Genomic DNA, 26,230 nt, shown 5'->3' with positions numbered 1-26,230 from the left:
ATAGTAATTGAACCCCCTTTGTACAAGGTAAGGGGTGGTAACTATGCAACAGGAGGTGGCAACCTGATACGCCAGGAGTGATATGTAACTTGTTTGTACCTGTGTGTAAAAGTGTACCTCAAAGAGGTTTCTTTGTCGAGCTGAGGGGACAATAGTGGAATCCATACTATTGACTGAGCTGAGTCCATTGTCAGGGAAAACACATGCATAGTGGAGCAGTGCCCAGTCTGTCCACTGACACCTATTATATTTTGTTTGTCAATAAACCTGCTGGGCACCTTTGATCCTTTTCTGATTTTGTGGTCTTTGGGGGCTTTCTTGGAGTCTGCTGTGTTGACCAATTGCACATGGTCAAGACAGTGAGCAGAGGGACAAACACAGGAACACACACAGCCAAACAGTTATCAATGAAGAAGCACGAGACTTGTCAGGACACCACACCAGTGAACCCGGACTGCTACTCCATTCCCTGAAACCAAACCATCACGTAAACCCAAACCTCAAACTGAACAGAACTATCCCCTGACTCCACCCTGAACCAGAACCACTCTGCAAGTCACAGGTACACCAAATTCAAACCTAGCCTGTCACTAGCCCTTTGAGCAAATCTTTGGACTGGGGCCATCACCTGAATCTTCAATCCACCCCTGGACCACGGTGCACGGAGTACCTGTCCTCCATGCCAGGCCCAAGTCTGATGGAAACGGGCACTGGTGTCCCCTCTTTGATGGCATTGAGGATAGTTGGCAAGGGTTCTAGCTGCTCCCTTGTTCGCTGCAGGGAAACACAAATGGAAAAGATTAATTGCTGAGGGTTTCTCAACAGCTGTGTCCCCAAGTTTCATGTGAGACAAACTCAGCTTGGTTCCGACAGCTCTGCTAGGGGAGCTTTGCTCAATGCAGCTCTGACCAGCATGGCCAGAAAGTGACACCGAGCTGGGATCAGCCAGGGAGCAATGCCCAGCTGGGACTGGCTCAGCACTACTCTGACTGGCAGAGCCGGGGGTAATGCCCAGCTAGGTTTAGCTTCACTTAGCTTCTATTGCTATAGTTTGGGATTGGAGGCTCTACATGCCCCAGAGAGAGGGAATACAACAGGTAATCAAAACATGACCCCTCTCCTGTCACTCATTTCCAGGCAAAGAGAAGCTAGGGACATGATTCCTACTCATCTTGGCTAATAGCCATTAATGGACCTAACCTCCATGAATTTATCTAGCTCTTTTTTGAACCCTGTTAAAGTCCTAGTCCTCACAACATCCTGTGGCAAGGAGTGCCACAGATTGACTGCGCACTATGTGAAGAAAAACTTCCTTTTGCTTGCTTTAAACCTGCTGCCTATTAATTTTGTGTAGGTCTTATATTATGGGAAAAAGTAAATAACTTTTCCTTATTCACGTTTTCCACACCTTTTCATGATTTTATAGACCTCTATCATATCCCCCCTTAGTTGCCTCTTTTCTAAGCTGAAAAGTCCAAGTCTTTTTAATCTCTCTTCATATGGGACCCGTTCCAACCCCCTAATCATTTTTGTTGCCCTTTTCTGAACCTTTTCCAATGCCAATATATCTTTTTTGAGATGAGGCAACCACATCTGTAGGCAGTGTTCAAGATGTGGGAATACCATGGTTTTATATAGAGGCAATAAGATATTCTTTGTCTTATTCTCTATCCCTTTTTAAATTATTCCTAACATTCAGTTTGCTTTTTTGACTGCTGCTGCACACACTTGATGCCTATGGAAATGAAAATGATGGTCATGAAGTCTGGGAATGAAAGCCGATCACCAGAAGATGACAGACTTTGGACAGGCTTTTCTCCAGCAGAGGAAACTGATGCTTATCTCCCTGACCGGTCACACATGTGTTGCATCTGTTTGCACACTGAACCAAATGCTAACCAAGAGATTGCAAACTTGAGGCAAGAGGAAAGCCAGAGAAGATGCAATCAGCAGAGGTGCTCTGTTTAGGAATAAGGATAAAGGTACTGTGGCAAGGGCCCCTCTGCCCCAAGCCACCACTGGGTAGGCCTCCTCCCCTTAGCCCCCCCAAGTTAGGGGTTTTGCAGCGGGTCTCAATGGTCCACGGGCTCTCTCCTTAGCTGCCTTTACCTAATGCTGGTCAAAATTGTTCTCTCCAGTTTCTTCCTCTCTGCCTCTCCACCACCTTCCTTTCATCCTTTCCCTCCCCTCCCCAGCCTCCAACTGCTGAGGCTTTTAAAGGCCTTTAGACAGACAGCAAAGTCAGCTGGCCCCAATTAGCCCGTGTCAAAGTCAGACAGGACTCACAGATTTGTCAGACTGCTCTGTTTATTAGCAAAGCTGCTCTGCTAAATGCACCCAGAAAATGTGAGTACCATGCAAGGCTCAAACCCCTTAGATTTATACAGTCAAAAGAAAGCCAACTTAACAAGATTAAAAGGTGGCAAAACTTCACATGTTTAGTATGAGACTAGTCAAGTATCTTCATTTCCACATCAAGCACACAGCAATCTCCTGTCCATATCTCCCTGGTTATCTCAATTACTTTCTGCATAACATGGTTACGTCTAGACTACATCCCTTTTTCGTAAAAGGGATGTAAATTAGACGTATCACAATTGCTAATGAAGCGGGGATTTAAATCGCCCCTGCTTCATTAGCATAAAAATGGCTGCCGCTTTTTCTCAGCGCGGAGCTTTGCCGGAAAAAAACGCCAGTCTAAACGCTGATCTTGCGGAAAAATAAAGCCTCTGGGATAAGGAATCTTTCGGAAAAGGCTTTATTTTCCGCAAGATCAGCGTCTAGACTTGCACTTTTTTCTGGCAAAGCTCCGTGCCGAAAAAAGCGGCAGCCATTTTTATGCTAATGAAGCGGGGGCAATTTAAATCCCCGCTTCGTTAGCAATTGCGATACGTCTAATTTACATCCCTTTTACGAAAAAGGAATGTAGCCAAACGTAGCCCTAATGTTTCCTTTTCCTGTTACCCCAGGTATACCTGGCTAGCACTCTGATCTGCATACCTACAAACAACATTAACATACTTTTCTCCTTTCTGTTCAGAGACAAACAGGATTCCTTCAACTTATTCAATTAGAGCATAATTCATCTTTCTCTTACAATATAATTCTTTCTACTTTCACACCTCAGCCAGCTCCCTCCCAGCTGCATCTAATTGGGCTGCAGTTCTCTGCTTCTCTCACAGGTTTTTCCCTTTTAGGCTGCACTTTTCCCCTCACCTTTTTATTTACGCACACCCAATCCGTGGTCCCACAAAGTCGCGAGACCTCCTCGTCAACCTCCTCCTGGCCTTAGTGAAAGCTGCCATCTATAATAGCAGGAGGAGGAAGTTAGACGAGGGGTTCTCTGTGACTGTGGGGCCTATTTTCGCTCTTCCCTCGTGTCACGAATCCGGGCAGAGTTCCTCTGGGCGGCGTCCACTGGCTCCATCGACAGCTTTGAGGAGCAGTGGGCGCTGTCCAGGGTTCTCTGCTCGGTGTTCCCATCCGGCTCCCTTATTTTAAACCTGTGACCCGCACTCCTTGACCCTGTTGTCATTTTTTGTCCCCCGGATTCAGTTGAACATGGGTTCAGTGTCCCTCCCATAAGGTTGGGGAGGGGCTTTTAGAATGTGGGCGGGCTGTGCCCGCCCACCTTCCCATGATTTCAAATAGGCCCTCTCTGCAGCAGCTCCCTGGCCTGACTCTGTCACAGTACCAAGAAATGTCCTTGATCCTTCACTGAGGTAGCAACATGATTTGTTTCTTGAAAAAAGGTTGCTGCTAGCCTGGCTGTCAAGCTCTAGTGAGCAATACTTGATTAGCCAGGAAAGCACCTTGCTAGCTACAGGTAGGCTCTAGAATACTAATATTCTGCTAATAAAGTTTGCGGATGACACGAAGTTGGGAGCTATTGCCAATACAGTAAAGGATCGGGATATCCTACAGGAAGATCTGGATGATCTTGTAAATTGGAGTAATAGTAACAGGATGAAATTTAATAGTGAGAAGTGTAAGGTTATACACTTAGGGATTAATAACAAGAATTTTAGTTATAAGCTGGGGACACATCAGTTGGAAGTGATGCAAGAGGAGAAGGATCTCGGAGTCCTGGTTGATCACAGGATGACTATGAGCCGCCAATGTGACATGGCCATGAAAAGGCTAATACGGTCTTGGGATGCATTAGGCGAGGTATTTCCAGTAGAGATAAGGAGGTGTTAGTGCCGTTATACAGGGCATTGGTGAGACCTCATTTGGAATACTGTGTGCAGTTCTGGTCTCCCATGTTTAAGAAGGATGCATTCAAACTGGAACAGGTACAAAGAAGGGCCACTAGGATGATCTGAGGAATGGAAAACCTGTCTTATGAAAGGAGACTCAAGGAGCTTGGCTTGTTCACCTTAACCAAAAGAAGGCGGAGGGGAGACATGATTGTTCTCTTTAAATATATTAGAGGGATAAATACCAGAGAGGGAGAGGAATTATTTAAGCTTAATACCAATGTGGACTCAAGAACAAATGGATATAAACTGGCTATCAGGAAGTTTAAACTCGAAATTAGACAAAGGTTTCTAACCATTAGAGGAGTGAAGTTTTGGAGCAGCCTTCCAAGGGAAGTAGTGGGGGCAAAAGACCTATCTGGCTTCAAGATTAAGCTAAATGGCTTTATGAAGGGGATGGTTTGATGGGATAACATGATCTTGGCAACTAAGTGACCTTCCACTATCGGTGGTAAATAGGCCAATGGTGGGATGATAGGAGTTACTATAGAGAATTTTTTCCTGGGTGTCTGGCTGGTGAGTCTTTCCCACATGCTCAGGGTTCAGCTGATCGCCATATTTGGGGTCGGGAAGGAATTTTCCTCCAGGGTAGATTGGCTGAGGCCCTGGAGGTTTTTTGCCTTCCTCTGTAGCATGGGGCATGGGTCACTTGCTGGAGGATTCTCTGCATCTTGGGGTCTTCAAACCATCATTTGAGGACTTCAATATCTGAGATAGGTGAGAGGATTATTCCAGGAGTGGGTGGGTGAGATTCTGTGGCCTGTATTGTGCAGAGGATCAGACTAGATGATCATAATAGTCCCTTCTGACCTCAAAGTTTGAGTCTATAATACATGTTATGATTTTATTTGATATGAAGCTATTAGTTTCCTTGCTATTACTCAAATCTCTGCTTTGCTAAGCGCTCCTGTTGTGGATTTCACTCTAGACATATCTGTGTGTTGTGTGGTAAGCAGGGCATGCATCTGAGGTGGAACTAGCAAGCAGGGGTGGACTGTTCTTTTGGAAACAGAAAATCTGCAAATACTGAGGAGTCTATTGGACCAGGGGTTGGACACCTTCAGTGGACTTGGGGGGCTGAGGTGTGCCAATCGCTAACCTGCAGAGACAGCAGGATCTGCAGAGGCCTAGAGGGTAGTGTTTGTGTTAAACAGAGTTGAGAAGCTGAGCCAGGCAGGTACAGATAAAGCTTCCTTATGCTGAGTGCATGGTAGCAAGATGCCACCCAACCCTGGGTACCACTGAAAAGGGTCCAGCTCAGCACAGCTCCCACCAGCACATGCTGGTTCTGGCTCAGTGTGGTTCCAACTGGAACAGCCATGGGGAGATAGTTCCCAACTCAGATCGACCCAGCATGCACATGAGATCCTGCCATCTCAGCTGATGGAGCTGCTGGCTCTTGAGGGTACTAACCAGTTTCAGACATAGACAGTAACATTTGCTGCTAGCTGTGGACTCTGACCTGGATAAGCCCATACTAACTCTGGTCACTAGGGGGCAGATGTGCTCTGTCAATACATTCCCATTCCATGCAGTGAGTACCTGGTCCACGCTGGTGAAAATGTCACAGAGCAATGAGTGCAGGGTAGAGAGCTCTAGCGCCAGGTCCACATAGCCATCATAGGCCACCAGATGGGCACTGCTGTCAGGATTAGCCACGCTCTGCAGGAATGACTTCATATGACTCCAGTTGTGCTCCAGGAATTCGTTCATGAACCCCATGTATGCCTCCTTCTCACCAAATCTGCAGAAGCCAAAGTGCCATATGAATGTCACGCACATGGGACAGGCGCCATACACATGGCACAGGCATTACATATACAGCGCAGGCGTCATGCACTCGCTGGGACCAGGCAAGTGTCATGTACGTGGCACTGGAGTCACACACACGGCATGGGTCTCACACACAATGTGGGCTGATGGATACAGTGGTGCTGATGGGTATCACACACACACACAACATGGGTGTCACACACAGCGCTGGTGTCACACATGACATGGGCATCATGTACATGGTGGGACAAAGCAGGTGTCATGTACATTGCATAGGCAATAAGCACACGAAGTGGGTGTCACACATATACTGGAATCAGGCAGGTGTCATGTACATAGCACTGGGATCAAACATATGGCACAGTAGTGCTGCCGGGAATCACACACATGGCACAAGCTTTACACACACACAGCACAAGCATCACAGACACAGTGGTGCTGTGCAGGTATCACACATGGGCTACGTCTAGACTGGCATGATTTTCCGCAAATGCTTTTAACGGAAAAGTTTTTCCATTAAAAGCATTTGCTGAAAAGAGCGTCTAGATTGGCACGGACGCTTTTCCGCAAAAGCACTTTTTGCAGAAAAGCGTCCATGCCAATCTAGATGCGGTTTTGCGCAAAAAAGCCCCGATCACCATTTTCGCGATCGGGGCTTTTTTGTGCAAAACAATACTGCATTGTCTACACTGGCCCTCTTGCGCAAAAGCATTTGCACAAGAGGGCTTTTGCCCGAATGGGAGCAGCATAGCATTTCCGCAAGAACACTGACAATCTTACATGAGACCATCAGTGTTCTTGCAGAAATTCAAGTGGCCAGTGTAGACAGCTGGCAAGTTGCTTTTGCGGAAAAACTTGCCAGTCTAGACTCAGCCATGCAGTGTGTCCACATGGGCACATGGGGGGGGGGAAGCAAATTCTACACCTCCAGGCATTTGAGCTCTAGGCGTCAGGATCAGGTGAGCAGTCCATCGGTAGGGGAAGGCATGCAGAAGGCGGGGGATTGTCCAGCATTACTGGACATGTCAATGCTGCAGCCTTGGTGCTGCTCTGCCTGATGGAGGAGCCCCAGATTCAGATAATCACATTGCCAGAGTGCTATTGCACATGGCATCAGAGCTTCATCTCCCTGTCCTCTGCTCAGGGTCTCTGTCTGGCTGCTGGGTGAATGATCCACACAAACCACAGAGGAAAGTGACAAGCTGACTCTGCATGGAAAACTGAGCCCACCCCACATGCTGCCAAGCTGACAGGCACTGTTGTGTCTAGCAGCACTTGGGCTCATAGGCTATGAGGTTCCATAGCCGAGGAGCTGCTAGTAGCTGAAGAATGGTCCTGATATTAGGACATTACCCTGGGAGTTGGGAATCTTGGGATCAAGGCCCTGGGCTGACATAGAGTTGTTGTGTATCCAAGTCACTCTGTGTCTGCCCAGTGGGGGTGTGGGAGGAGAAGGCACTGGTGCTCAGGTACCACAATAATGGGAGGAAAAGAGAGGGAGGAGTTACACAGCACTGGCCTTCTGGAGTGCACAGGCATTGTGGTGACCTGCTCAGGAAACCAAGGATCCCTACATGGCCTGGGCTAGGTTAGGACACTGGAAAGGTGTTTAATGGCCTTTGGCAGATGGCTGGATGCTGGTACCATGGACCGCAGGGCCAGAGCTCAGCAGCACAACTCCAAAGCCTAAGGAATGGAGATGGGGGCTGGAGGTTCAATGAAGCCTAGGAAGGCACCCCGTGATACAGAAGGGAGCCCCCCTGCGCAGGGGCAGGGCAATGGGCAGAGCCGAGCCGTGATACAGACAGGATCTCCTCCCCAGGGGGACAGGCCTTGGGCAGAGCCGAGCCATGGTACATACGTGGCAAAATTGGCCAGGTTCTGAATGACCTTTGCCACCAGGGTGAGGCTGCGGGAGGTGGCTTCATCTGGGTACTCCTGGGTGAGGCCAAACAGGCTAGGAGACATGACGGCTGGGCACAGGAAACGCAGGAAGAGTGAAGCTGAGATGAGCCGCTGCCCGATGTCCTCCTTGTCCCGCTCCATGCACTCCCCCTGCCACGCGGCAAAGATCTCGCTGAGCTCTGCTGGGAATGCACTGAAGGGACAGATACAGGCAGTGATGGGGAGGGGGAAGGTGCCAGCTAGACACCAGCATCTCTCAGACAATCCCTGGCAGCCAGTGGAACCAGAGCCCCTTGTGGTGCCTCCCTGAGAAGCAGCCTGGGAATGAGGGGTTAACTCAGGGGTGGGCACAGGGGCCTCCGCAGGCCGGATCCCACGCACCAAGTGGGTTGATCAAGCTTGTGGCCACCCTGCTGCTCCCTCGCCCCCAGGCCAGTCGAGACCTGGGGATGGGGGAGAATGTGAAGTTCTGTGTGCCCCTGGCAGGGTGGGGAGGGGGGGGGGAGCCAAAGATTATGTTCGCTCTTCTGCCCCCAGACCCTTCACCAGCAGCTTGGAGGTGTGGCACCGTAAGGGGAGGGAAGGGGAGGTACCTTCCAAACTACGGGGAAAGTCTCCCTGCCCTCCCCCCCCGTGATGCTGCTGCCCCTTCCTTCCTTCCTTCCTTCCCCCCCCTCTCCCCTCCCTTCCCTTCCCTTCCCTCCCTCCCTCCTTTCCTTCCTTCCTTCCTTCCCCCCCCTCCCCTCCCTTCCCTTCCCTTCCCTTCCCTCCTTTCCTTCCTTCCTTCCCCCTCTCCCCTCCCTTCCCTTCCCTTCCCTCCTTTCCTTCCTTCCTTCCCCCTCTCCCCTCCCTTCCCTTCCCTTCCCTCCTTTCCTTCCTTCCTTCCTTCCCCCTCTCCCCTCCCTTCCCTTCCCTCCTTTCCTTCCTTCCTTCCTTCCCCCTCTCCCCTCCCTTCCCTTCCCTCCTTTCCTTCCTTCCTTCCTTCCCCCTCTCCCCTCCCTTCCCTTCCCTTCCCTTCCCTTCCCTTCCCTCCCTCCTTTCCTTCCTTCCTTCCCCCTCTCCCCTCCCTTCCCTTCCCTTCCCTCCTTTCCTTCCTTCCTTCCTTCCCCCTCTCCCCTCCCTTCCCTTCCCTCCTTTCCTTCCTTCCTTCCTTCCCCCTCTCCCCTCCCTTCCCTTCCCTCCTTTCCTTCCTTCCTTCCTTCCCCCTCTCCCCTCCCTTCCCTTCCCTTCCCTTCCCTTCCCTTCCCTTCCCTCCTTTCCTTCCTTCCTTCCTGGAAGTTTCCTCACATTGCCAGGGGCTCGCAGCACCTAGAGGGAACCATCAGCTGTTCAAAACAGCTGGCAGTTCTCTCTAGGCGCTGGGCTCCCCTAGAAGGGCAGGGGGCAAAGACTTCACGTGCTCCCGCACCCAGACCAATCAGGGTCTGTGGGTGGGGGAGCATTCCAAGCCATGCCCCTTCCACTTGAGGCCCCGCAACCACTTCCAAAATTCGTGAAGTGGCCCCCCTTTAAAAATTATTGCCCCTGCACTGCCCCTGGGAAACCAGAGCCAGGCCTTTCTTCAGTGTTCTCCCTTCTCCCATGTTCTTCCTGAGGTCAGGCTGAGCTGCCCATGACTGTTGGCCAAGCTCCCACCCAGATTCAGGGTGATGGGAGCTTAGTGGGTGATACTCTAGACCCTCTCCAGTGCTGTGGCTCCCACACAGCCTGTCCAGCCTTGGAGTGGCCTCAGGATTACAGGCTCCCTGTGAATGGTCAGCTCTGGGAAGCTGATTGGGTTCTTTTGTCTCATCGCCAGCCCAGAGAGCCCACAGGAGCTAAGGAGGGGAAAATCCTTCCCATGGCCCAGCCCAGCCCAGCCACTGGGGTCGGGGAAGGAGAGGTGTTAGTTTAGAAGGAGTTGCAGGGAACCTGGGGTGGAGGCTTGGAACTCCTAAGAACCCTTCAGTGCTAATAAGCAAAGGATTCCTGCAATACATTGCAGAGGAGACAAACAAGGTTTCTTTCTGACACCGTGGCTGTGTCTAGACTGGCCAGTTTTTCTGGAAAATCAGCCGCTTTTCTGGAAAAACTTGCCAGCTGTCTACACTGGCCGCTTGAATTTCCGCAAAAGCACTGACTTCCTACTGTAAGAAATCAGTGCTTTTTGCGGAAATACTATGCTGCTCCCATTTGGGCAAAAGTCCCTTTTGCGCAAAACTTTTGCACAAAAGGGCCAGTGTAGACAGCTCAGATTTGTTTTCCGCAAAAAAGCCCCGATCGTGAAAATGGCCATTGGGGCTTTTTTGCGGAAAAGCACGTCTAGATTGGCATGGACGCTGTTCCGCAAAAGGTGCTTTTGCGGAAAAGCGTCCGTGCCAATCTAGACATGCTTTTCCGAAAATGCTTTTAACGGAAAACTTTTCCGTTAAAAGCATTTCTGGAAAATCATGCCAGTCTAGACGTAGCCCGTATGTTTTATTCTACCCTGTCTCTGGTCTGGATGATGCACTGCGCAGCCAACACAACGAAAACCCCATTTACATTTGAAAGTCAACATGAAAAACAGGTTGATGGGGCTATGCAAGAAACAGGAATGTGGGAGCGTCAGCACCTCAGGATCAGCCTAGCTCCGGAGGACAGTGGGGAAAGCTGAGGAGAAGCAACAAGTTAGTTAAGCTGAGCAAATCCCGTGAAGGGGGTGGGGAGTCATGAAACCCTGGATCCTTGTTGTGACTGAAAACCAGTAGCTCTGTCAACGGCTATATTCTTGGGAGAGAATATACTTTATTAAACAGGAAAGGGCACTGTGCATGAGTATGGGTCTGGCATTGTGGTCCATGTTTTGTTTTTTCTGCATACCCCATTCCAATATTCTTACTCACAACTCAGCCGAGTCTTTGAATCTTTGTAAATAAAATCTTGTTTCATCACGAACACATCTCAGTGCTGTGATATCAGGCAGCTGAGCTCAGCCACTGGGTGTGTGCACAGTTCCCCTAGGAAGTCAGCACCTAGTAATGTCTGTGTGCGCCCTGACTGGCTGGTTACTACAGGGCTATGCCCTTCACAGGGAGCAAAGGGGTGGGAGACACTGAATGTTAACCTGCAAATCCAGTAAGACTGGCAAAGTCCTAAGGAGAGGCTTGAGCAGAAGGCTGGTGGTGCAAGAGAGCTGATCCCCACCTACCAGAAGAAACACTCCTTCACACTGGAGGCAAGAATGTATCACAGGGCTGATGAAACACCCTGTGAGAGGACACCGAGCCTCTGCTTACCCCATTTCTTGCCCTCCCCCCAGGCAAGCCCCCCAGGCAAGCATGGCCCCGTCCACACCCCAAGCCAGGACACATGCCGTCTCCCCCACACAAGCCTGCCTCCGCATCGCCCAAGGGCCCATTCTCACTCGCAGGAGTTGGTGATTCTCTGGAAGATCTCCTCGCACGCCTGCCGCAGGTTGTTCTGGTTGTCAGACAGATCATTGGCAGCACACTTGCTGGGATCGACCTCACAGCTGTCCTCTGACTCATACAGCTGGGCAATGGCCTCCCCTACAACACACATGGCAGAGCCCAGACTGACCCAGTTTCTGGAGGAGCCAGAGGTGAGGTACCAAGGCTGCGGCCAGGCAGCCCACAACAGACGTAGTACAATTCAGTCAGCCATTTGAAGAAGCCTGAAGAAAGTGCCCCCTTGTGTGTGAGTATATCAGAGTGTGCAGGCATGTGTGTGTGTGCGTGAGTGTACCTGTGTGTGCAAGTGTGTGTGTACATGCATAGCATGTGTGCACATACAGGAATGCGTGTGTGTGAGCATGCTTGTGCACAGGTGTTACGCACATATACATGTGTAAACGTGTGTGAAGAGCTGTGCTGAACTGTACTGCTGCCCTCTGCTGGGCAGCCTCTAAGCCTGGCTAAGAATGGCATTGGCTGTCCCGGCCCTGTCTTGGGTATTATGTGGCCAGACCAGGACTCTCTGGGCCAAAGCTCAGCCTGATGCAAATGCATATGGGGCCATAGGGGCTGAGGGACCAGGATGGGGACTCTCAGGTGGAAGGGAGAAAACAGTGTTACAAGGAGCTGGCCTTGGGGGCCCAACTCACCCCAAAGCCAGCACCCTTTCTCTGCACCCTTGTGATGTGCATGGCTCGCCTGGGGCAGTCGCCTGCCACGTCAAACTCCCCAGTGCGTAAGCTGGCCTATTATCCCTCCCTGTGTTAGCCGACTGATCTATTGCACCGAGCCCCTTCCCACAGTGTGGTAGATCCCCTCCCAACACAGCCCACTGACCCATTACATGTGCACACACAGGCAGTGCACTGGCTCCCAACCCATTTCCCCCTCAGCCCAGAGGACAAATGACCCATTCTCTTTATCTCACACACACAGATGAGCATTAGCCTATCAGCCCTTAGGTCACCTCCCAGGGACCTTAGCCAACCGTTACCATCCCCCCCAGGGTGTTTGCTAGCTGGCCCATACCCAGTGTGTCCAGCAGGTACTGTCCCCCAACTAGCTTCATGTACTCGTCAATGGCCTTGGTTGCCAGGGTGTTCTCGCGAAAGATCAGCGCCTCTCTGTCGTCAAAGCGGTCCAGCTCCGCCACTCCTAGATCAATGAGAAATGCCTGTGGGGACAGAGGGGGTGGGGTCACGGGGATCCAGACTTTTGGGCCCACCAGGTCCCATCCCAGCAGCACATGCTCAGCCCGGAGGTGCTGCAGCATGGCAGGGCCAGGTTTGGCTGTGGACTGAGGAAGGAGGCACTGCTTATGGCCCTTGGCCTCTCCAGGCACCCAGGGCAGCTGTGGCCAAATACACAGCCAGGGAAGGATTTGAAGGCCCTTCCCCTCCTCAAGCAACTGACTGCCCAACACTTGCCCCATCACAGTGCCACTCTCAGCCCCAGGCAGGGCAGTTATACCCATGGGGTTATACCCAGGTGATGCTGGCAGCAGGGGAGTTCCCCCCAGAGCCCTGCAGAACAGCTCCCTGTCCCCCTGCAGCAGGTCATGCCTGGGCTCCTGCCCCCATGAGCACAGCAAGGTTCTCTGGTCCGGCTCAACCTCCCTGCTTTCCAAGTTCAAGTGTCCTGGGGCCAAGCGTGACCGACCCCTGGTGGCCCAGCCATACCTTGGCTTTGCCAGTGCTCTGCAACACATGCACCAGGGCGCCGGCGAGTTCCTCCTTGTGGCGCACAGCGATGACAGGCTCCAGCCTGGCGCACAGCTCCCGGTAGCGGAAGGTGATGTACTCAGCAAACTCCTTGTAGCTCACGATGGGCAGCACCCGGATCTCCTGGTAGCGCCCACGCAACCGCACAGACGGCATCCGGCTGGTGGCAGCTCCACACAGTGGATACCATTTCTCCAAGGGCTGGCGCGAGGCAGCCAGTTCTCCCAATGGGATGGTCACAGTGCCCAGGGGGCTGCTATCCCGCCGCCGCCCCTCCTCCTCCCGCAGCAGGCTGATGCGCAGCTCCCGCACTGCAGGCAGTGTGGCCAGCTCAAAGAGCTCGCCCCAAAAGAGTGCCCCGCTTACGTTCGCTGGCTTGGCTGTAGTGCGAGCATACAGGGCACCATCCAGGTGCAACTGACAGAAGAAGCGCTTCTTGGGGGGCAGGTCCCGGGCCTCGTATACCCAGAGACTCAGGGTGTTCTCCACACGCTCACAGTTATCCTGGGGGGACAGCAGAACATAAGGAGTGTGAACACACAGGCAAAGGGAGAGCTCCCCTGCTCATACAGAGGGGGAGCATTCGGGGGAAGGGAAGAAGCTGGGGTGCAGTGGGCCAAGCTATGGGGAGGCTTCAGAGGCCATGATATGAAGGATGACTGGCAGAGGGTGAATTCCCTGTGCCAGGTGAGATAGGATACACTCCATCTCCCCAGTGGTGCAACAGTCCATCCCCAGCAGGTGTTTTGAGAAGTGACAGCCTTTCCCTAGCTGGTGGGTCAGAGGAGAGGGGTGTAAGCATTTCCAGCTGGCATTCTGGGGAGCATCTCACCTTGTTGGGCTGCACAGTTCTGCGCAAGTTCTCAATCCACCGGTCCCGCTCAGCCACTGATGTGCAGCCAAAACAGCGGCTCCCCTCAGCATTGATTATCTGTCAGACAGAGGGAGGTCATGAGTGGGGAGAGCATAGCAGGGGGAGACTGGGTGCTGGGTAAATGCCCAAAGCTGCCATGGGGGGGCGGCTGTGCTCCCAACACAGCTATGGGGGGTTCTGTGCTCCCAGCATGGCAGTGGGAGGTGGGCCTGTGCTCCCAGCATGGCCATGGTGGGGCCTGCATTCCCAGCACTATTGGGGAGGCTGTACGCTTTCAGCACAGCCCGAAGGGGGGAAGCTGCATTCCCAGCACTATCATGGGAGGGCTCTGTGCTCCCAGAATGGCACGTGGGGCCCCTGTGATCCCAGCACAGGGCTGGTGCTCGTGGGTTGGGGCTGGTGCGTTGGGGCCTAGTCCTGTGTTGTCCCATGGTCACTTGCATTCAGCCCTCAGTGCCCCAGGCCAGCAATGAGTTCTGGCCCCTAGGGTTCCTGGCACTAGAAGGCAGTATGGGAGCATGGGGTGTGGGCAGAGACCTGCCCCAAGACTTTGCCAGAAGCTCAGTTACCTGGAAACAGAACTTCTCGCCCAGGAGACTGCCGTGCAGCGGGCGGATCACTACATCTTCACCACTCAGATCCAGCTCAGCTGCGCTTGGTGCAGGCAACAGGGAATCGTGGGAGCCATACCGGATCTGCAGCCTAGGGGAGGAAGGAGGCAGTCACGTCCCTCCCAGCCCTCCTATGGGACACCCTACCCCACCTACGCCTGCAGCAAGGAAGATGAGTCCCAAGCCTATCCTGGAGTTGTGATCAGCCCATACCCACACTTGTCCCCTCCCTGCTGGAGACCCAGCTCACTGGTGCCCAGAGCACTGGGGTAGGCTAGGAGCAGGGGGGCGCTGCTGCCATGGATAAATGCTGCACAGGATTCTCTGATGGGGATGGCCTGCCCTAGGTCTGGGAAAAGAAGACACTACAGGATGGGGGCAACTCAGCCCTTGCTCACCAGGAGTTGTTATTCTGCCTTACAGCCATGGCATCTGAGTGCCCCTACTGCCCTCCTTGTGTGAGAGGCAGTAGGAGAGAGGCTGTTCACATGGCAGAATGAGGAGTAATGGTCTCAAGTTGCAATGGGGGATATTAGGAAAAACTATTTCCCTAGGTGGGTGGAGAAGCGCTGGGCTGGGTTCCCTAGGGAGGGGGTGGAATCTCCGTCCCTAGAGGTGTTTAAGTCCCTGCTTGACAAAGCCCTGGCTGGGTTGATTTAGTTGGGGTTGGTCCTGCCTAGAGCAGAGGGTTGGACTCGATGACTCTTGAAGTCTCTTCCAGGCCTAGGATTCTATGATTCTGTGTTTCAATGTTCTCGGACTTTGCTCAAAGGGGGCATGTTCTCCAAACTGCTCAGATCCTAGGGCTCGTCCCACAACGAGCTAAGGCTTCTTGCTCCCATGCCAGAGGCATCAGGGGCTGTACCTGTCTCCATCCATAGGGGGCGCTGTTAGGCAGTCGGATTTGGATGCTGTCCGACCCTTTCGTTCTTTTAGCCTCTTCCATATTAGCCCCTATGATGAGGAATAAACAACAATAACAGGGCTCTTATGTCACTTAGCCAGTGCTGAAACGTAGCCAGCTCGGGGAGGAGAGGCAGGGAGGGAGCAGAGTTACACCAACAGCTCGGGGGAGACTGGAGAAGGACTGTGAGCTCAAGACAGTACTGGGGGGGCAGAGAGGCAGGAGGGAGTGAACCAAGCCAGGTAGGCACCGGAGAGGAGCCTTGGGGGTCTGCATGGCTTCTAGGCTGGAGGTGCCAGTCTCTGTGTGTACACCTACACAGCCCTATGGGTGTGTGTGTATGTGTCCCAGGGAGGAGTGAAAGTGTCTCTAGTATCTGTGTGCCTCTCTTGAGGCATGTCCCTAAGGTGTGACATCTGGGCCCTGTCCCCTCTTATTCCCAGCTGCTGGAATGCTCTTACCTTCACATTACTGAACTGGGAGCCAGTTGACACGTCACTCTCAGTGCCTTTTCCTGGGGTCCGGAGGCTGGGCGAGCTCTTTCCCTCAGAGGAGAGATCTACAAGAATCAGCCAGACTCAGCCCTTTGGGGGGGGGCTCAGCTTGGGGAGGGGACCAGAGAAGGGCTGTGTGTCCAGGACAGTGCAAGGGGCCTGAGAGGTAGGAGGGAGATAATGAAAACAGCTGGGTACCTGGGAAAGGGGACCTGTGCTTGGGCATAGCACTGCATAGGATTCCCCCCAGCTCTGCTGGTGCCCCTCAGTCCCATCCTGCAGCCTATGCTATCCCCACTGTGGACTCTCACATACAGCTTTGCTGGTGCCCCTACTTCTCCATTGTGGCCACTACTGAAATAACCCATCCACAGGTGCCATTTACCCCAACCCTGACCCTTAGGGGGCAACTCAGGGACCAAAACAGCAAGATCAGCTCCCACACTATGGCACTAAGCAGCACAGTATGGGAAGAAGGTGGGCAGCCCTTGGTGGAGAAAGAACAAGTTAAGAACTATTTAGAAAAGCTAGACACACAAATCCATGGGAGCTGGATCTAATGCATCCGAGGGTACTGAGGGAGTTGGCAAATATCATTACAGAGACTTTAGCCATTATCGTTGCAAACTTGTGAAGATTGGGAGAGATCCCAGATGATTGGAAAAAGGCAAATGTAGTGTTCATCTTTAAAAAAGGGAAGAAGAACAATCCAGAGAACTACAGACCTGTCAGCCTCACCTCAGTCCCTGGAATAATCATGGAGGAGAACCTCAAGGAATTCATTTTGAAGCACTCGGAAGAGGGGAATGTGATCAGGAATAGCCAACATGAATTCACCAAGGGCACCTCATGTCTGACCTATCTGATTAGCTTCTATGATGAAGTAACTGGCTCTGTGGACATGGGGAAGTCAGTGGATGTGATATACCTTGACTTTAATAAAGCTTTTGATATGGTCTCCCACAGTATTCTTGCCAGCAAGTTAAGGAAGTATGGATTGCATAAATGGTCTGTAAGGTGGATAGAAAGCTGGCTAGATTGTCATCAACAGCTTGATTTCTGGTTGGCGGTTGGTTTCTAGCAGAGTGCCCCAAGGATTGGTTCTAGGGCCAGTTTTGTTCAATATCTTTATTAATGACCTGGATGAGGGGATGGATTGCACCCTCAGCAAGTTTGCAGATGACACTAAGCTACAGGGAGAGGTAGATACGTTGGAGGGCAGATATAGGGTCCAGAGTGACCTAGATAAATGAGAGGATTGGACCTAAAGAAATCTGATTAGATTCAACAAAGACAAATGCAGAGTCCTGCACTTGGGATGGAAGAATCCCAACCACTGTTGCAGGCTGGGGACCACCTGGCTAAGCAGTTCAGCAGAAAAGGACCTGGGGATTACAGTGGTTGAGAAGCGGGAAGAAGGCTAATGGCATATTAAGTTGCATTAGGAGGAGCATTTCCAGCAGATCTAGGTAAGTTACTATTCCCCTTTATTCAATACTGGTGAAGCCACACCTGGGCTACGTCTACACTGGCATGATTTTCCGGAAATGCTTTTAACGGAAAAGTTTTCCGTTAAAAGCATTTTCGGAAAAGTGCGTCTAGATTGGCAGGATGCTTTTCCGCAAAAGCACTTTTTGCAGAAAAGCGTCTGTGTCCAATCTAGACGCGCTTTTCTGCAAAAAAGCCCCAATCGCCATTTTCGCAATCGGGGCTTTTTTGTGGAAAACAAATATCTGCTGTCTACACTGGCCCATTTGCGCAAAAGTTTTTCGGAAAAAGACTTTTGCCTGAACGGAAGCAGCATAGTATTTCTGCAAAAGCACCGACAATCTTACATGTGATCGTCAGTGTTCTTGCAGAAATTCAAGCGGTCAGTGTAGACAGCTGGCAAGTTTTTCCGCAAAAGCAGGTGCTTTTGCAGAATAACTTGCCAGTCTAGACACAGCCCTGGAGTATAGCATCCAATTCTGCCCTCCCCCACCTCCCCACTACAGAAAGGATGTGGACGCATTGGAGAGAGTCCAGCGGAGGGCAACCAAAATGTTTAGGGGGCTGGAGCACGTGACCTACAAGGAGAGGCTTATTTAGTCTGCAGAAGAGAAGAGTGAGGGGGGATTTGGTAGCAGCCTTCAACTTCCTGAAGGGAGGTTCCGAAGAGGCTGGAGAAAGGCTGTTCTCAGTGGTGACGGGTGGCAGAACCAGGAGCAATGGTCTCAGGTTACTATGGGAGAGGTCTAGGTTAGATATGAGGAAAAATTATTTCACTAGGATAGTGATGAAGCACTGGAATGGGTTACTTAGGAAGGTGGTGGACTCTTCATCCCTAGAGGTTTTTAAGTCTCGGCTTAACAAAGTCCTGGCTGGGTTGATTTAGTTGGGATTGGTCCTGCCTTGGGCAGGGGCTGGACTTGACCTCCTGAGGTCTCTTCCAGCCCTAGGATTCTATTATTTGATCCCTTGTGTCTTTTTCGGTGAGTGTTCTGGCTCTGAGGAAGCCTCTAGCTCCTGGTCTGCTGGGCACCCTCCCCAGAGTGATCTCTACATCCATCCCCTCTCACGCAGAATTGATTCCCAGGACCCCTGATATACAGGGCAACCCATGTATCCCTGGCGAAGCTGCTCCATTTCCCAGCCATCTGCCCCTTGTTTCCAGCTTGAGATTATCAAGGCCTCACTCCCAGCTCCAGACCTTATCCTGCCTTGGTGTGGTTGGAGAGCCGGGAGCTAGGCTCTACCACCACCACGCAGGGGCTTGTCTCCTATTGGCCGAGATGAGTCGCGCACAGTCAGCACCCTGAGTCTCACTCCAAGACAGATTCCCCAGAACTCCAATTGTTCTTTGCTGAGCCTTCCCATTTATCACCTTCCATTTAGCCAGGAATCAGACCCAGTGTCCAGTGACGGGCTTCTCAGTGCCAGCTCCAAAGCTCAGACCCCTCCCTGCCACTCCTCGATAGCTCTGTCTATACACTGACACTAGCCTGCTCAGCTCCAGGGTGGCACTGGCAACTCCTGATTAGTTGTCACTCCCTAAGTCCCTTCCAGTTGCTGCTTTTCAGCGTGCGGCCCACCTCATCCCAGCAATGGGCCCTGTGTCCCCAGGGGCCATCCAGTTCCTACCATGGGGACATGGTGAGGCTGCTGCCATGAAGCAGACTGGGGAATTCCCTGCTTGTCTGTGTGTTGGGGGGAGTCTCCTAGGCAGAGGAGTCTGGGGGGCATTTTGCCCTTGGGGGGCAGTGATGGGGTTACTGCTCTCCTGTGAGGAGATATAGCCCCCACCAGTCCCAGTTCCTGCCCCACCCGTCACTCGAGCATCTGGGGAGGAAGTGGCAGGAGGGGAGGGGGAGGAGCGCAGAGCCAGCCACAGGGACAGGAAGAGGCTCATCTCAGAGCACCAGCCTCTGAGTGCTCAGAGAGTTTCATCTGGGGCTCAGCCACAAGCTACCCTCTGTAGATGGCCCCACACTCCCACTCTGGGCACCACTGAGCGAGAGCAGGGGCCTTAGGGCAGGGCCGAAGAGGGGATCAAACCCTTGGAATGAGCAGGGTATGTCAGGTGAAGAGGAGCCCAGGAAGGGGGGAAGGCAGGATGTGGGGAAATTAACCACGAGGGACTGGGCAGAGCAAGGAATGGGGGTGCTGACTCTTGGGGGTGGCAGGGTGGGGGCAGAGGCAGGGAGTTAGGTAGGGCAGGGTATGGGGGAGTTAGCCCCCTTGGAAGGGAGGGCAGGGTTTGGGCGAGCTGACCCATTGGTCTGGTAGGTTGGGTAGGGTGTGGGGGGAGCTGATCCTCCTGAGGACTGGTCCGGGCAGGGAGTAGGGGAGCTGCTGGCACCCAGTAGGCATATAGATCCGTGGAGGGAGAAGATGGTACCCAGCCCCTGTCCCTCCTTCTCTGAGCAAGGTGTAGGGATTCTTAAAGGTTCAGTCATCTGAATTCCCAGAACTTGGCAGGACCATAGGGAGAGAAGCCATGTGTCCCATTCTGTCACACAACCCCTTTGGGCAGCTGGGCCATCAGCTGATGGGCGGTGTCACTTTCAGGTGCTAGCCCAGTGCTGTGTGCACTCCCGGGAAGAGGTTCATATAGGCACCAATTTCTGTATTTGGGCTTTGTACCCAGAGTACAGAGGTAGGGAGAGGAGTCTGATGAGACCCAGACATGTCTGGCAAATGCCCAAAGCTCAGCGCCATCACAGACAATGGGGAAACAGGGGGGTCAAGTGACTTTCCAAGGATCCCTCAAAAAGTCTGATCAAGCCAGGGATAAAACCCAGGAGTCCTGTTCCCACTCTCAGACCCTAGCCCCTGGATCATGCTGCCTTCTGGTTATAGTCCAGTCATCACAGCTACAAAACCAATCAAACCAGCCTGCGCTCCCATTCGTAATAACTCCCCCCCGCCCCAGTCCCTCACCTACCAAGTGCCCAGGCACTGCATCCTATTCTGGTCCCTGGAACGCAGCCACATCTGGGGTGAAGCCCAACAGCTGTCCAATTGCTTGCTCCCATGCCAACTCTCCAACAAGCTGCTCTGAGCTCAGGGGAGGGACAAAGGTTCCAATTCCCAAACTGAACTACTGGTGCAGATCCTTTCCCTGCCCCTGCTAAGCTGGCATGCTTCCCTTCAAGCCGAACTCTGACCCAGCAGGAGCAGCTGTGGCTGGCAGGAGATGGCTCCTAAGGGGCAGTTGCCTGGGGGTGGGGGCATCTGGGGTGCCCATAGAGGGCAAGCTGGGTAGGGCTGCTCTGACTCACCTCTCCATGTGGCACAGAGCAGCCAGCGACGCAGCCCCATTGCTCTAGTTGGGAGTCCTGGGCTAGCCCGTCTCCCCCATCAGAACTTAGGCAGCTGGAAGCCAGGCAGAGGTGGGGGAGAAAGAGGAAGGAAGCAGCTTGGCTCTATCTCTAAAGATCAGCAAACACAGCAGCACAGAGGAAGCCTTGAGAGACCTGAGATACCCCTGCTCAGAGCGCTTCCTCCCTAGAGCTGCATCGGTACAGCCCACAGTGGCATGGTTCACACACAGCATGGGCAGGTGGCTACAAGTGGCGCATATGAGTGTGTATATCTGAGAGTGCATGTGCAAGCATATATGTGTGAGCCTACATGTGAGAGACTGTAAATGTGGATATGGCTGTACCCATGTGTGAGTGTGCAAGTGTGCATATGAATGCATGGATATACTCATGTGTACATTGGGGAAAGTGCAGGGCGCTGAGTCAGGGCTCACTTACCGGTATCCCTCCTGCTGCCCAGGAATGGCTGGGCATTGCCCTCCGAAATGGAGCTTCCAGTTCTGTTCCGACTCCGGTATGAAACCTGAGAGTAAGGAGCACAGACTAGAGCTGAGAGGCAGAAAAGGACCTGGGGATTATAATGGATGACAAGCTGGATATGAGTCAACAGTGCGCCCTTGTAGCCAAGAAGGCTAATGGCGTATTAGGGTGCATTAGGAGGAGCATTGGCAGTAGATCTAGAGAAGTGATTATTCCCCTTCATTGAGAACTAGCGAGGCCACATCTGGAGCATTACGTTCAATTTTGGGGCCCCCCACTACAGAAAGGATGTGGACACATTGGAGAGTCCAGAGGAAGGCAACAAACATGATTAGGGGCTGGAGTACATGATTTATGAGGCGATGCTGAGGGATTTGAGCTTATTTAGTCTGTAGAAGAGAAGAGTGAGGGGGAATTTGGTAGCAGCCTTCAACTTCCTGAAGGGAGGTTCCAAAGAGGATGGAGAGAAGCTGTTCTTGGTAGTGACAGATGGCAGAATAAGGAGCAATGGGCTCACGTTGCTGTGGAGGAGGTCTAAGTTGGGTATTAGAAAAAATCTATTTTTCACACATGCACACTTTTGTATGCTCACTCACCTCCTTATCCCCTTCCCCCCAGACTCCTCACCTCCTCGTCCCCTACCCCCAAAGGCCCCTTACCTCCTTGTCACCTCCTTCTCCCACACAAGCCCCCTAACTCCTCATCCCCTATCCCCACCAGCCCCTTATCTTCTCATCCCCTTCTCCCCCAGGCCCCTCACCTCCTCATCCCCTTCCCCTGCAGGCCCCTCACCTCCTCATCCCTTCACCCCCAGGCACCTCAGCTCTTTGTCTCCTTCTCCCAAAGGCCTCTTAGCTGCTCATCCCCATTTCCCCCCACAAACTCCTCATCTCATCTCCACCCCTCTACACCTCACCTCCCAGCCCCCTCAGCTCCTTGCCCCTTTCCCCCACCCAGACCCTTCACCTCCTTTCCTGATCCCTGCTCTACTCTCCCCAGGCTCCTTACTTCCTCATCTCTGGACATAAGCACCAGCTGTCCATCCACCAGGGAAAAGTTGGAGACATCCCAGACAGGGACCTCAGGGGATGGGGCCAATGGGATCCGCTGCGCAGGGCGCACACCATCTGTGGGAAGGGAGAAGCAGATCATCAGAAAGGTGACACCTGCCCTTGGGGCTCAGATCCCCCAACTCCCCTTCACACCTGCCTCTGTCCATCTCTCCTTCCTTTCCATCCCCTCTCTCTGTTCTTATCCTGCCCCACTCTTCCACCTTCTTTCTCCTATTCAGGTTCTTATTAGGGATGTAACAGTGTAATTGATTAATCAATTAGCCAATAAGCAAACACTTATAGGTTAATGCTATAGACTACATGCACCCCGCCCCTCCACCCCGCCAGTAAATTGACCAGCCGGCTCAGCCCCAGTTTGTGCTGAGTCCAGGACCTACCCCTGCTATGGCTCTGCATTTAAAGTGTATTAGGAGCTGGATGTGCAGGCAGCCCAGTTCAATCCTGGCTCACACCAGGTCTGGGAGCTCAGGGCCCCCTGGACAGGGGAGGCAGGCAACCGGTCCATGAGGGGAGCTGGTTTTTAAACTTAATCAACTATTCAATTAATCCATATTTAACACCCTTGGTTCTTATACCATGCCCAACACCATGGGATCTGGGTAATGCTGGAGTCTGGCTCTGGCCTTGACTCCCTGCTGTGCTGGTAACTGCCCTGATGGAAGAGGCTGGCCTGGCTGCGGGTCTATCTACCCCCTTTACACCATGCCACACTCTGGGTCTGCCCTTCTGCCCCGGTGAGTTGTGGGTCTGTGTCCACCCCCTTTGGGCTGCATGTAGGCACTGCCAGTGGCTCTCTCTCTACATACATTAGCCTCACAGATCAGTGCCACAGGACTTGTGGCTAAAGGCAAGCCAGGTAAGGCAGGACAGGTGCTCACTAGTGTGACACTGGGGCAGGTGTTTCCTAGATCCAGGGAGCTGGTGCTTTTCTGGGCACCTCTCCCTGCATTCATGCTCCCAGATGACTGGTCTCCCCTTCTCCCAGCAGCAGCGTCAGGAGCAAGTAGTCTGGGCTGGGCTGGGATGGAATGAAGAGGGCGGGGGCTGGAGGGGCTCCTGCCTGCACTTGTGCATTGCATGCGTGGGCTGCCAGGACATGGAGCCGGTTACACTGAATCAGTGACAGGCGGCTGCTGGTTGTTCAGCACCTGCTGAGCCCAGGAGCTCAGTGCCTGGAATACTCCTGTTTCTACATACATGGTGTGGTGTGCGGCAGAACGAGCCATGCTGCACATTTAAAATACCACTACTGCATGCTCAAATAGAGCCCCTAATGCTGAGTGTGGACCCTCGAGCAGAGTCCAAATCCACTGGGTTGGTACTAGGCCCCCAGCTATGAGCGAGTTTCTTGAAGGAATTCCATCCCTGTGCCAACCCCAAGGGTCCCCAGCCTTCTTCCAGGCTGCCTCCTGAGACGGAATAGCTGGGCTTCAGCCCTCCTCTTTCACCCCAGGAGCTCTGCTCAGCGAATCTAGCTGAGAGAGAAAACTTAAAAAACAACAAATAATTCTGCAGCACCTTAGAGACTAACAAAAAATGTAGATGGTATCATGAGCTTTTGCAGGAACAACCCACTGAGAGAGACTTGTACTCTTCAGGGATTAATGCTCCATAGTTACAGTGTCGCACAGCTTGTCAGAAGAGTCAGCTGTATTAGTCACCTGGAACCCAGCATGGGAAGTCCTTAGGTCAGCACAGAGCATTGATGGGTAAAGCACAGACCATTCTGGTTCGCTCAGATCCCAGCCAAGCCTGTGTCTCTCTCAGTCTGTGTTTACATGGCATTTTTGTCAGTGAAACTTTCATCAGTTGGGGTGAGAAAAAAACACAAATGTTTTCCTGATGAAAGCATCAGTATCTACTGCTGACTAAGCTACCATTGCTTACTGGGGGATGAGGTATTTTGCCAGCTCTCCTGCCAGTAGAAAGCAGCCACATGGGAGACCTCTCAGCAGCACGGTATGCAGTGCAGACATAGCTTTAGACTGACCTCCTAGGTCAGTTCCCAGGTGAAAGCCCCGCTTCTCCCAGATGCCAACATTATCCCCTACTTCACACTTTTCTAGTCCTTTGTTCTCAAGGGGGGCAGTATGGTATGTGCGCCCCTTCCCTGAGAGTCCCTCCAGGAGCCTTTGGAGCAGGCATTGGACACCATGTTGATCTTGCTCAGATTCAACTGGCTCCTCACAACTCTACTTATTTTACCCAGACAGGGAAGTAACAACCCTGTGCTTCGTAGCCTTCCCAGACTGCCATAGATACATGACAAAGTTTTGTGAACAATTATAATTGTAATTATAAATAGGGGGAGGGATAGCTCAGTGGTTTGAGCATTGGCCTGCTAAACCCAGCGTTGTGAGTTTAAGCCTTAAGGGGGCCATTTAGGGACCTGGGATCTGTCAGCAATGGTGCTTGGTCCTGCTGTGAGGGCAGGGGACTGGACTCAAGGTCCCTTCCAGCTCCATGAGATAGGTATATCTCCATATATTAATTAAATCACTGTTGCATGGTCACATGATGCTTCTTGTGCCTGCAGAGCATAGCCCATGAACACACAGGCTGCATCTAGACTGGCATGATTTTCCAGAAATGCTTTTAATGGAAAAGTTTTCCATTAAAAGCATTTTCGGAACAGAGCATCTAGATTGGCACAGACGCTTTTCCACAAAAGCACTTTTTGCAGAAAAGCATCCGTGCCAATCTAGATGCGCTTTTCCACAAAAAAGCCCCAATTGCCATTTTCATGATCGGGGCTTTTTTGCGGAAAACAAATCTGAGCTGTCTACACTGGCCCTTTTGCACAAAAGCTTTACGCAAAAGGGACTTTTGCCCGAACGGGAGCAGAATAGTATTTCCGCAAGGAGCACCGATTTCTTACAGTAGGAAGTCAGTGCTTTTGCGGAAATTCAAGCGGCCAGTGTAGACAGCTGGCAAGTTTTTCCAGAAAAGCAGTTGATTTTCCAGAAAAGCTGGCCAGTCTAGACACAGCCACAGCAAAGCACTGTGAGTAACTATCACACTGCATAAGTGGCAGCACAGTGCTTTGGAAAAACTGCGATGCCTCATGAGGCAGGGCCAGGTTCTCAATCCACAAGCATCTTACTGCATGCTAGCCACTTTTCAACAGCAGTGCACATGCAGGTGTGGAGGAGAGAGAATGTTACAGGGAGGAGGGAGACAGAAAAAGAAAAAGAAAAGCATGTGTGTTTTGGGAAGAGCTCCCTTATCATCAAGGGAATGGGAAGAAAAGCAAGCTGCATCCTGGAACGCATGGCTGCTGACCCCCACTGCCTGATCCCCCTGCTTTCCTGAAATGGTGCCCTTGCATGTGGGGTAGCTCTCTGCACATGAACGCCAGCCTGCCCAAATGGAGCACCAGTGTTGAGCAAGACGGCTTCACCAACAAAGCCACAAGGGCTGTGAGCCCAACATGTTGCGTGCCTTCCTTCACATCAGCATCTCTAGCCCAGCAAGGGGTAGAATTTCCAAACAATCCTGCCTCCAGCAGCCTCCGTGGGGGGGATGGGATGAGGAGATGTGTGTCTTGCTGGAGCAGGCCTCACCCTTGCCTGGCCACAAAGAGGAACAAGGCTTGAGAAATTGCAGTGCAATGCTCAGAGGAGATGCACCTTCCCCATCACACTGACCAGGCCACACCCCTTCTTGGGCTTCTGCCTCAGGCCTTAGGCAGATGGAGTCTCACAACATGCAAAACTGGATGTTGGCCCCAGGACCCCGCCCCCCCCAACAAAGGGCAGTCACCAAGGCCACCCTCCCTGTGAGCTCACAGCTGGCCTCCCCCAGCTGCAGTGAGATGCTGCGGATGCGGGAGGCAGAGAGAACACAACTCTGAGAGGAAGCAGGATCTAACTTCTTGGGCACAGAGCTTACTAGAGGAGC

At 52.4% G+C, this 26,230-nt stretch overlaps 1 protein-coding gene across 4 annotated transcripts in view; it reads right to left on the bottom strand.

The window, feature by feature from the left end:
• Positions 1 to 26,230, bottom strand: part of RASAL3 (RAS protein activator like 3) — a 40,603-nt gene that overhangs the window by 6,055 nt on the left and 8,318 nt on the right. For 3 of the 4 annotated variants that reach the window (XM_075902125.1, XM_075902126.1, XM_075902124.1), the window contains exons 3-14: positions 22,266 to 22,384; positions 21,216 to 21,300; positions 15,943 to 16,040; positions 15,443 to 15,531; positions 14,536 to 14,668; positions 13,925 to 14,023; positions 13,051 to 13,596; positions 12,401 to 12,545; positions 11,323 to 11,467; positions 7,894 to 8,130; positions 5,802 to 6,003; positions 671 to 774 (exon numbers count right to left, since the gene is read on the bottom strand). In XM_075902125.1, the coding sequence (XP_075758240.1) occupies positions 671 to 774; positions 5,802 to 6,003; positions 7,894 to 8,130; positions 11,323 to 11,467; positions 12,401 to 12,545; positions 13,051 to 13,596; positions 13,925 to 14,023; positions 14,536 to 14,668; positions 15,443 to 15,531; positions 15,943 to 16,040; positions 21,216 to 21,300; positions 22,266 to 22,384 (2,002 nt within the window). The other variant, XM_075902127.1, reaches the window with a different exon arrangement.

Source organism: Pelodiscus sinensis, chromosome 19 (genome assembly GCF_049634645.1).
Source record: "Pelodiscus sinensis isolate JC-2024 chromosome 19, ASM4963464v1, whole genome shotgun sequence".
Taxonomy (NCBI): domain Eukaryota; kingdom Metazoa; phylum Chordata; order Testudines; family Trionychidae; genus Pelodiscus; species Pelodiscus sinensis.
The sequence above is the reverse complement of the archived record's forward strand: the minus strand, read 5'-3'. Positions and strand labels throughout refer to the sequence as shown.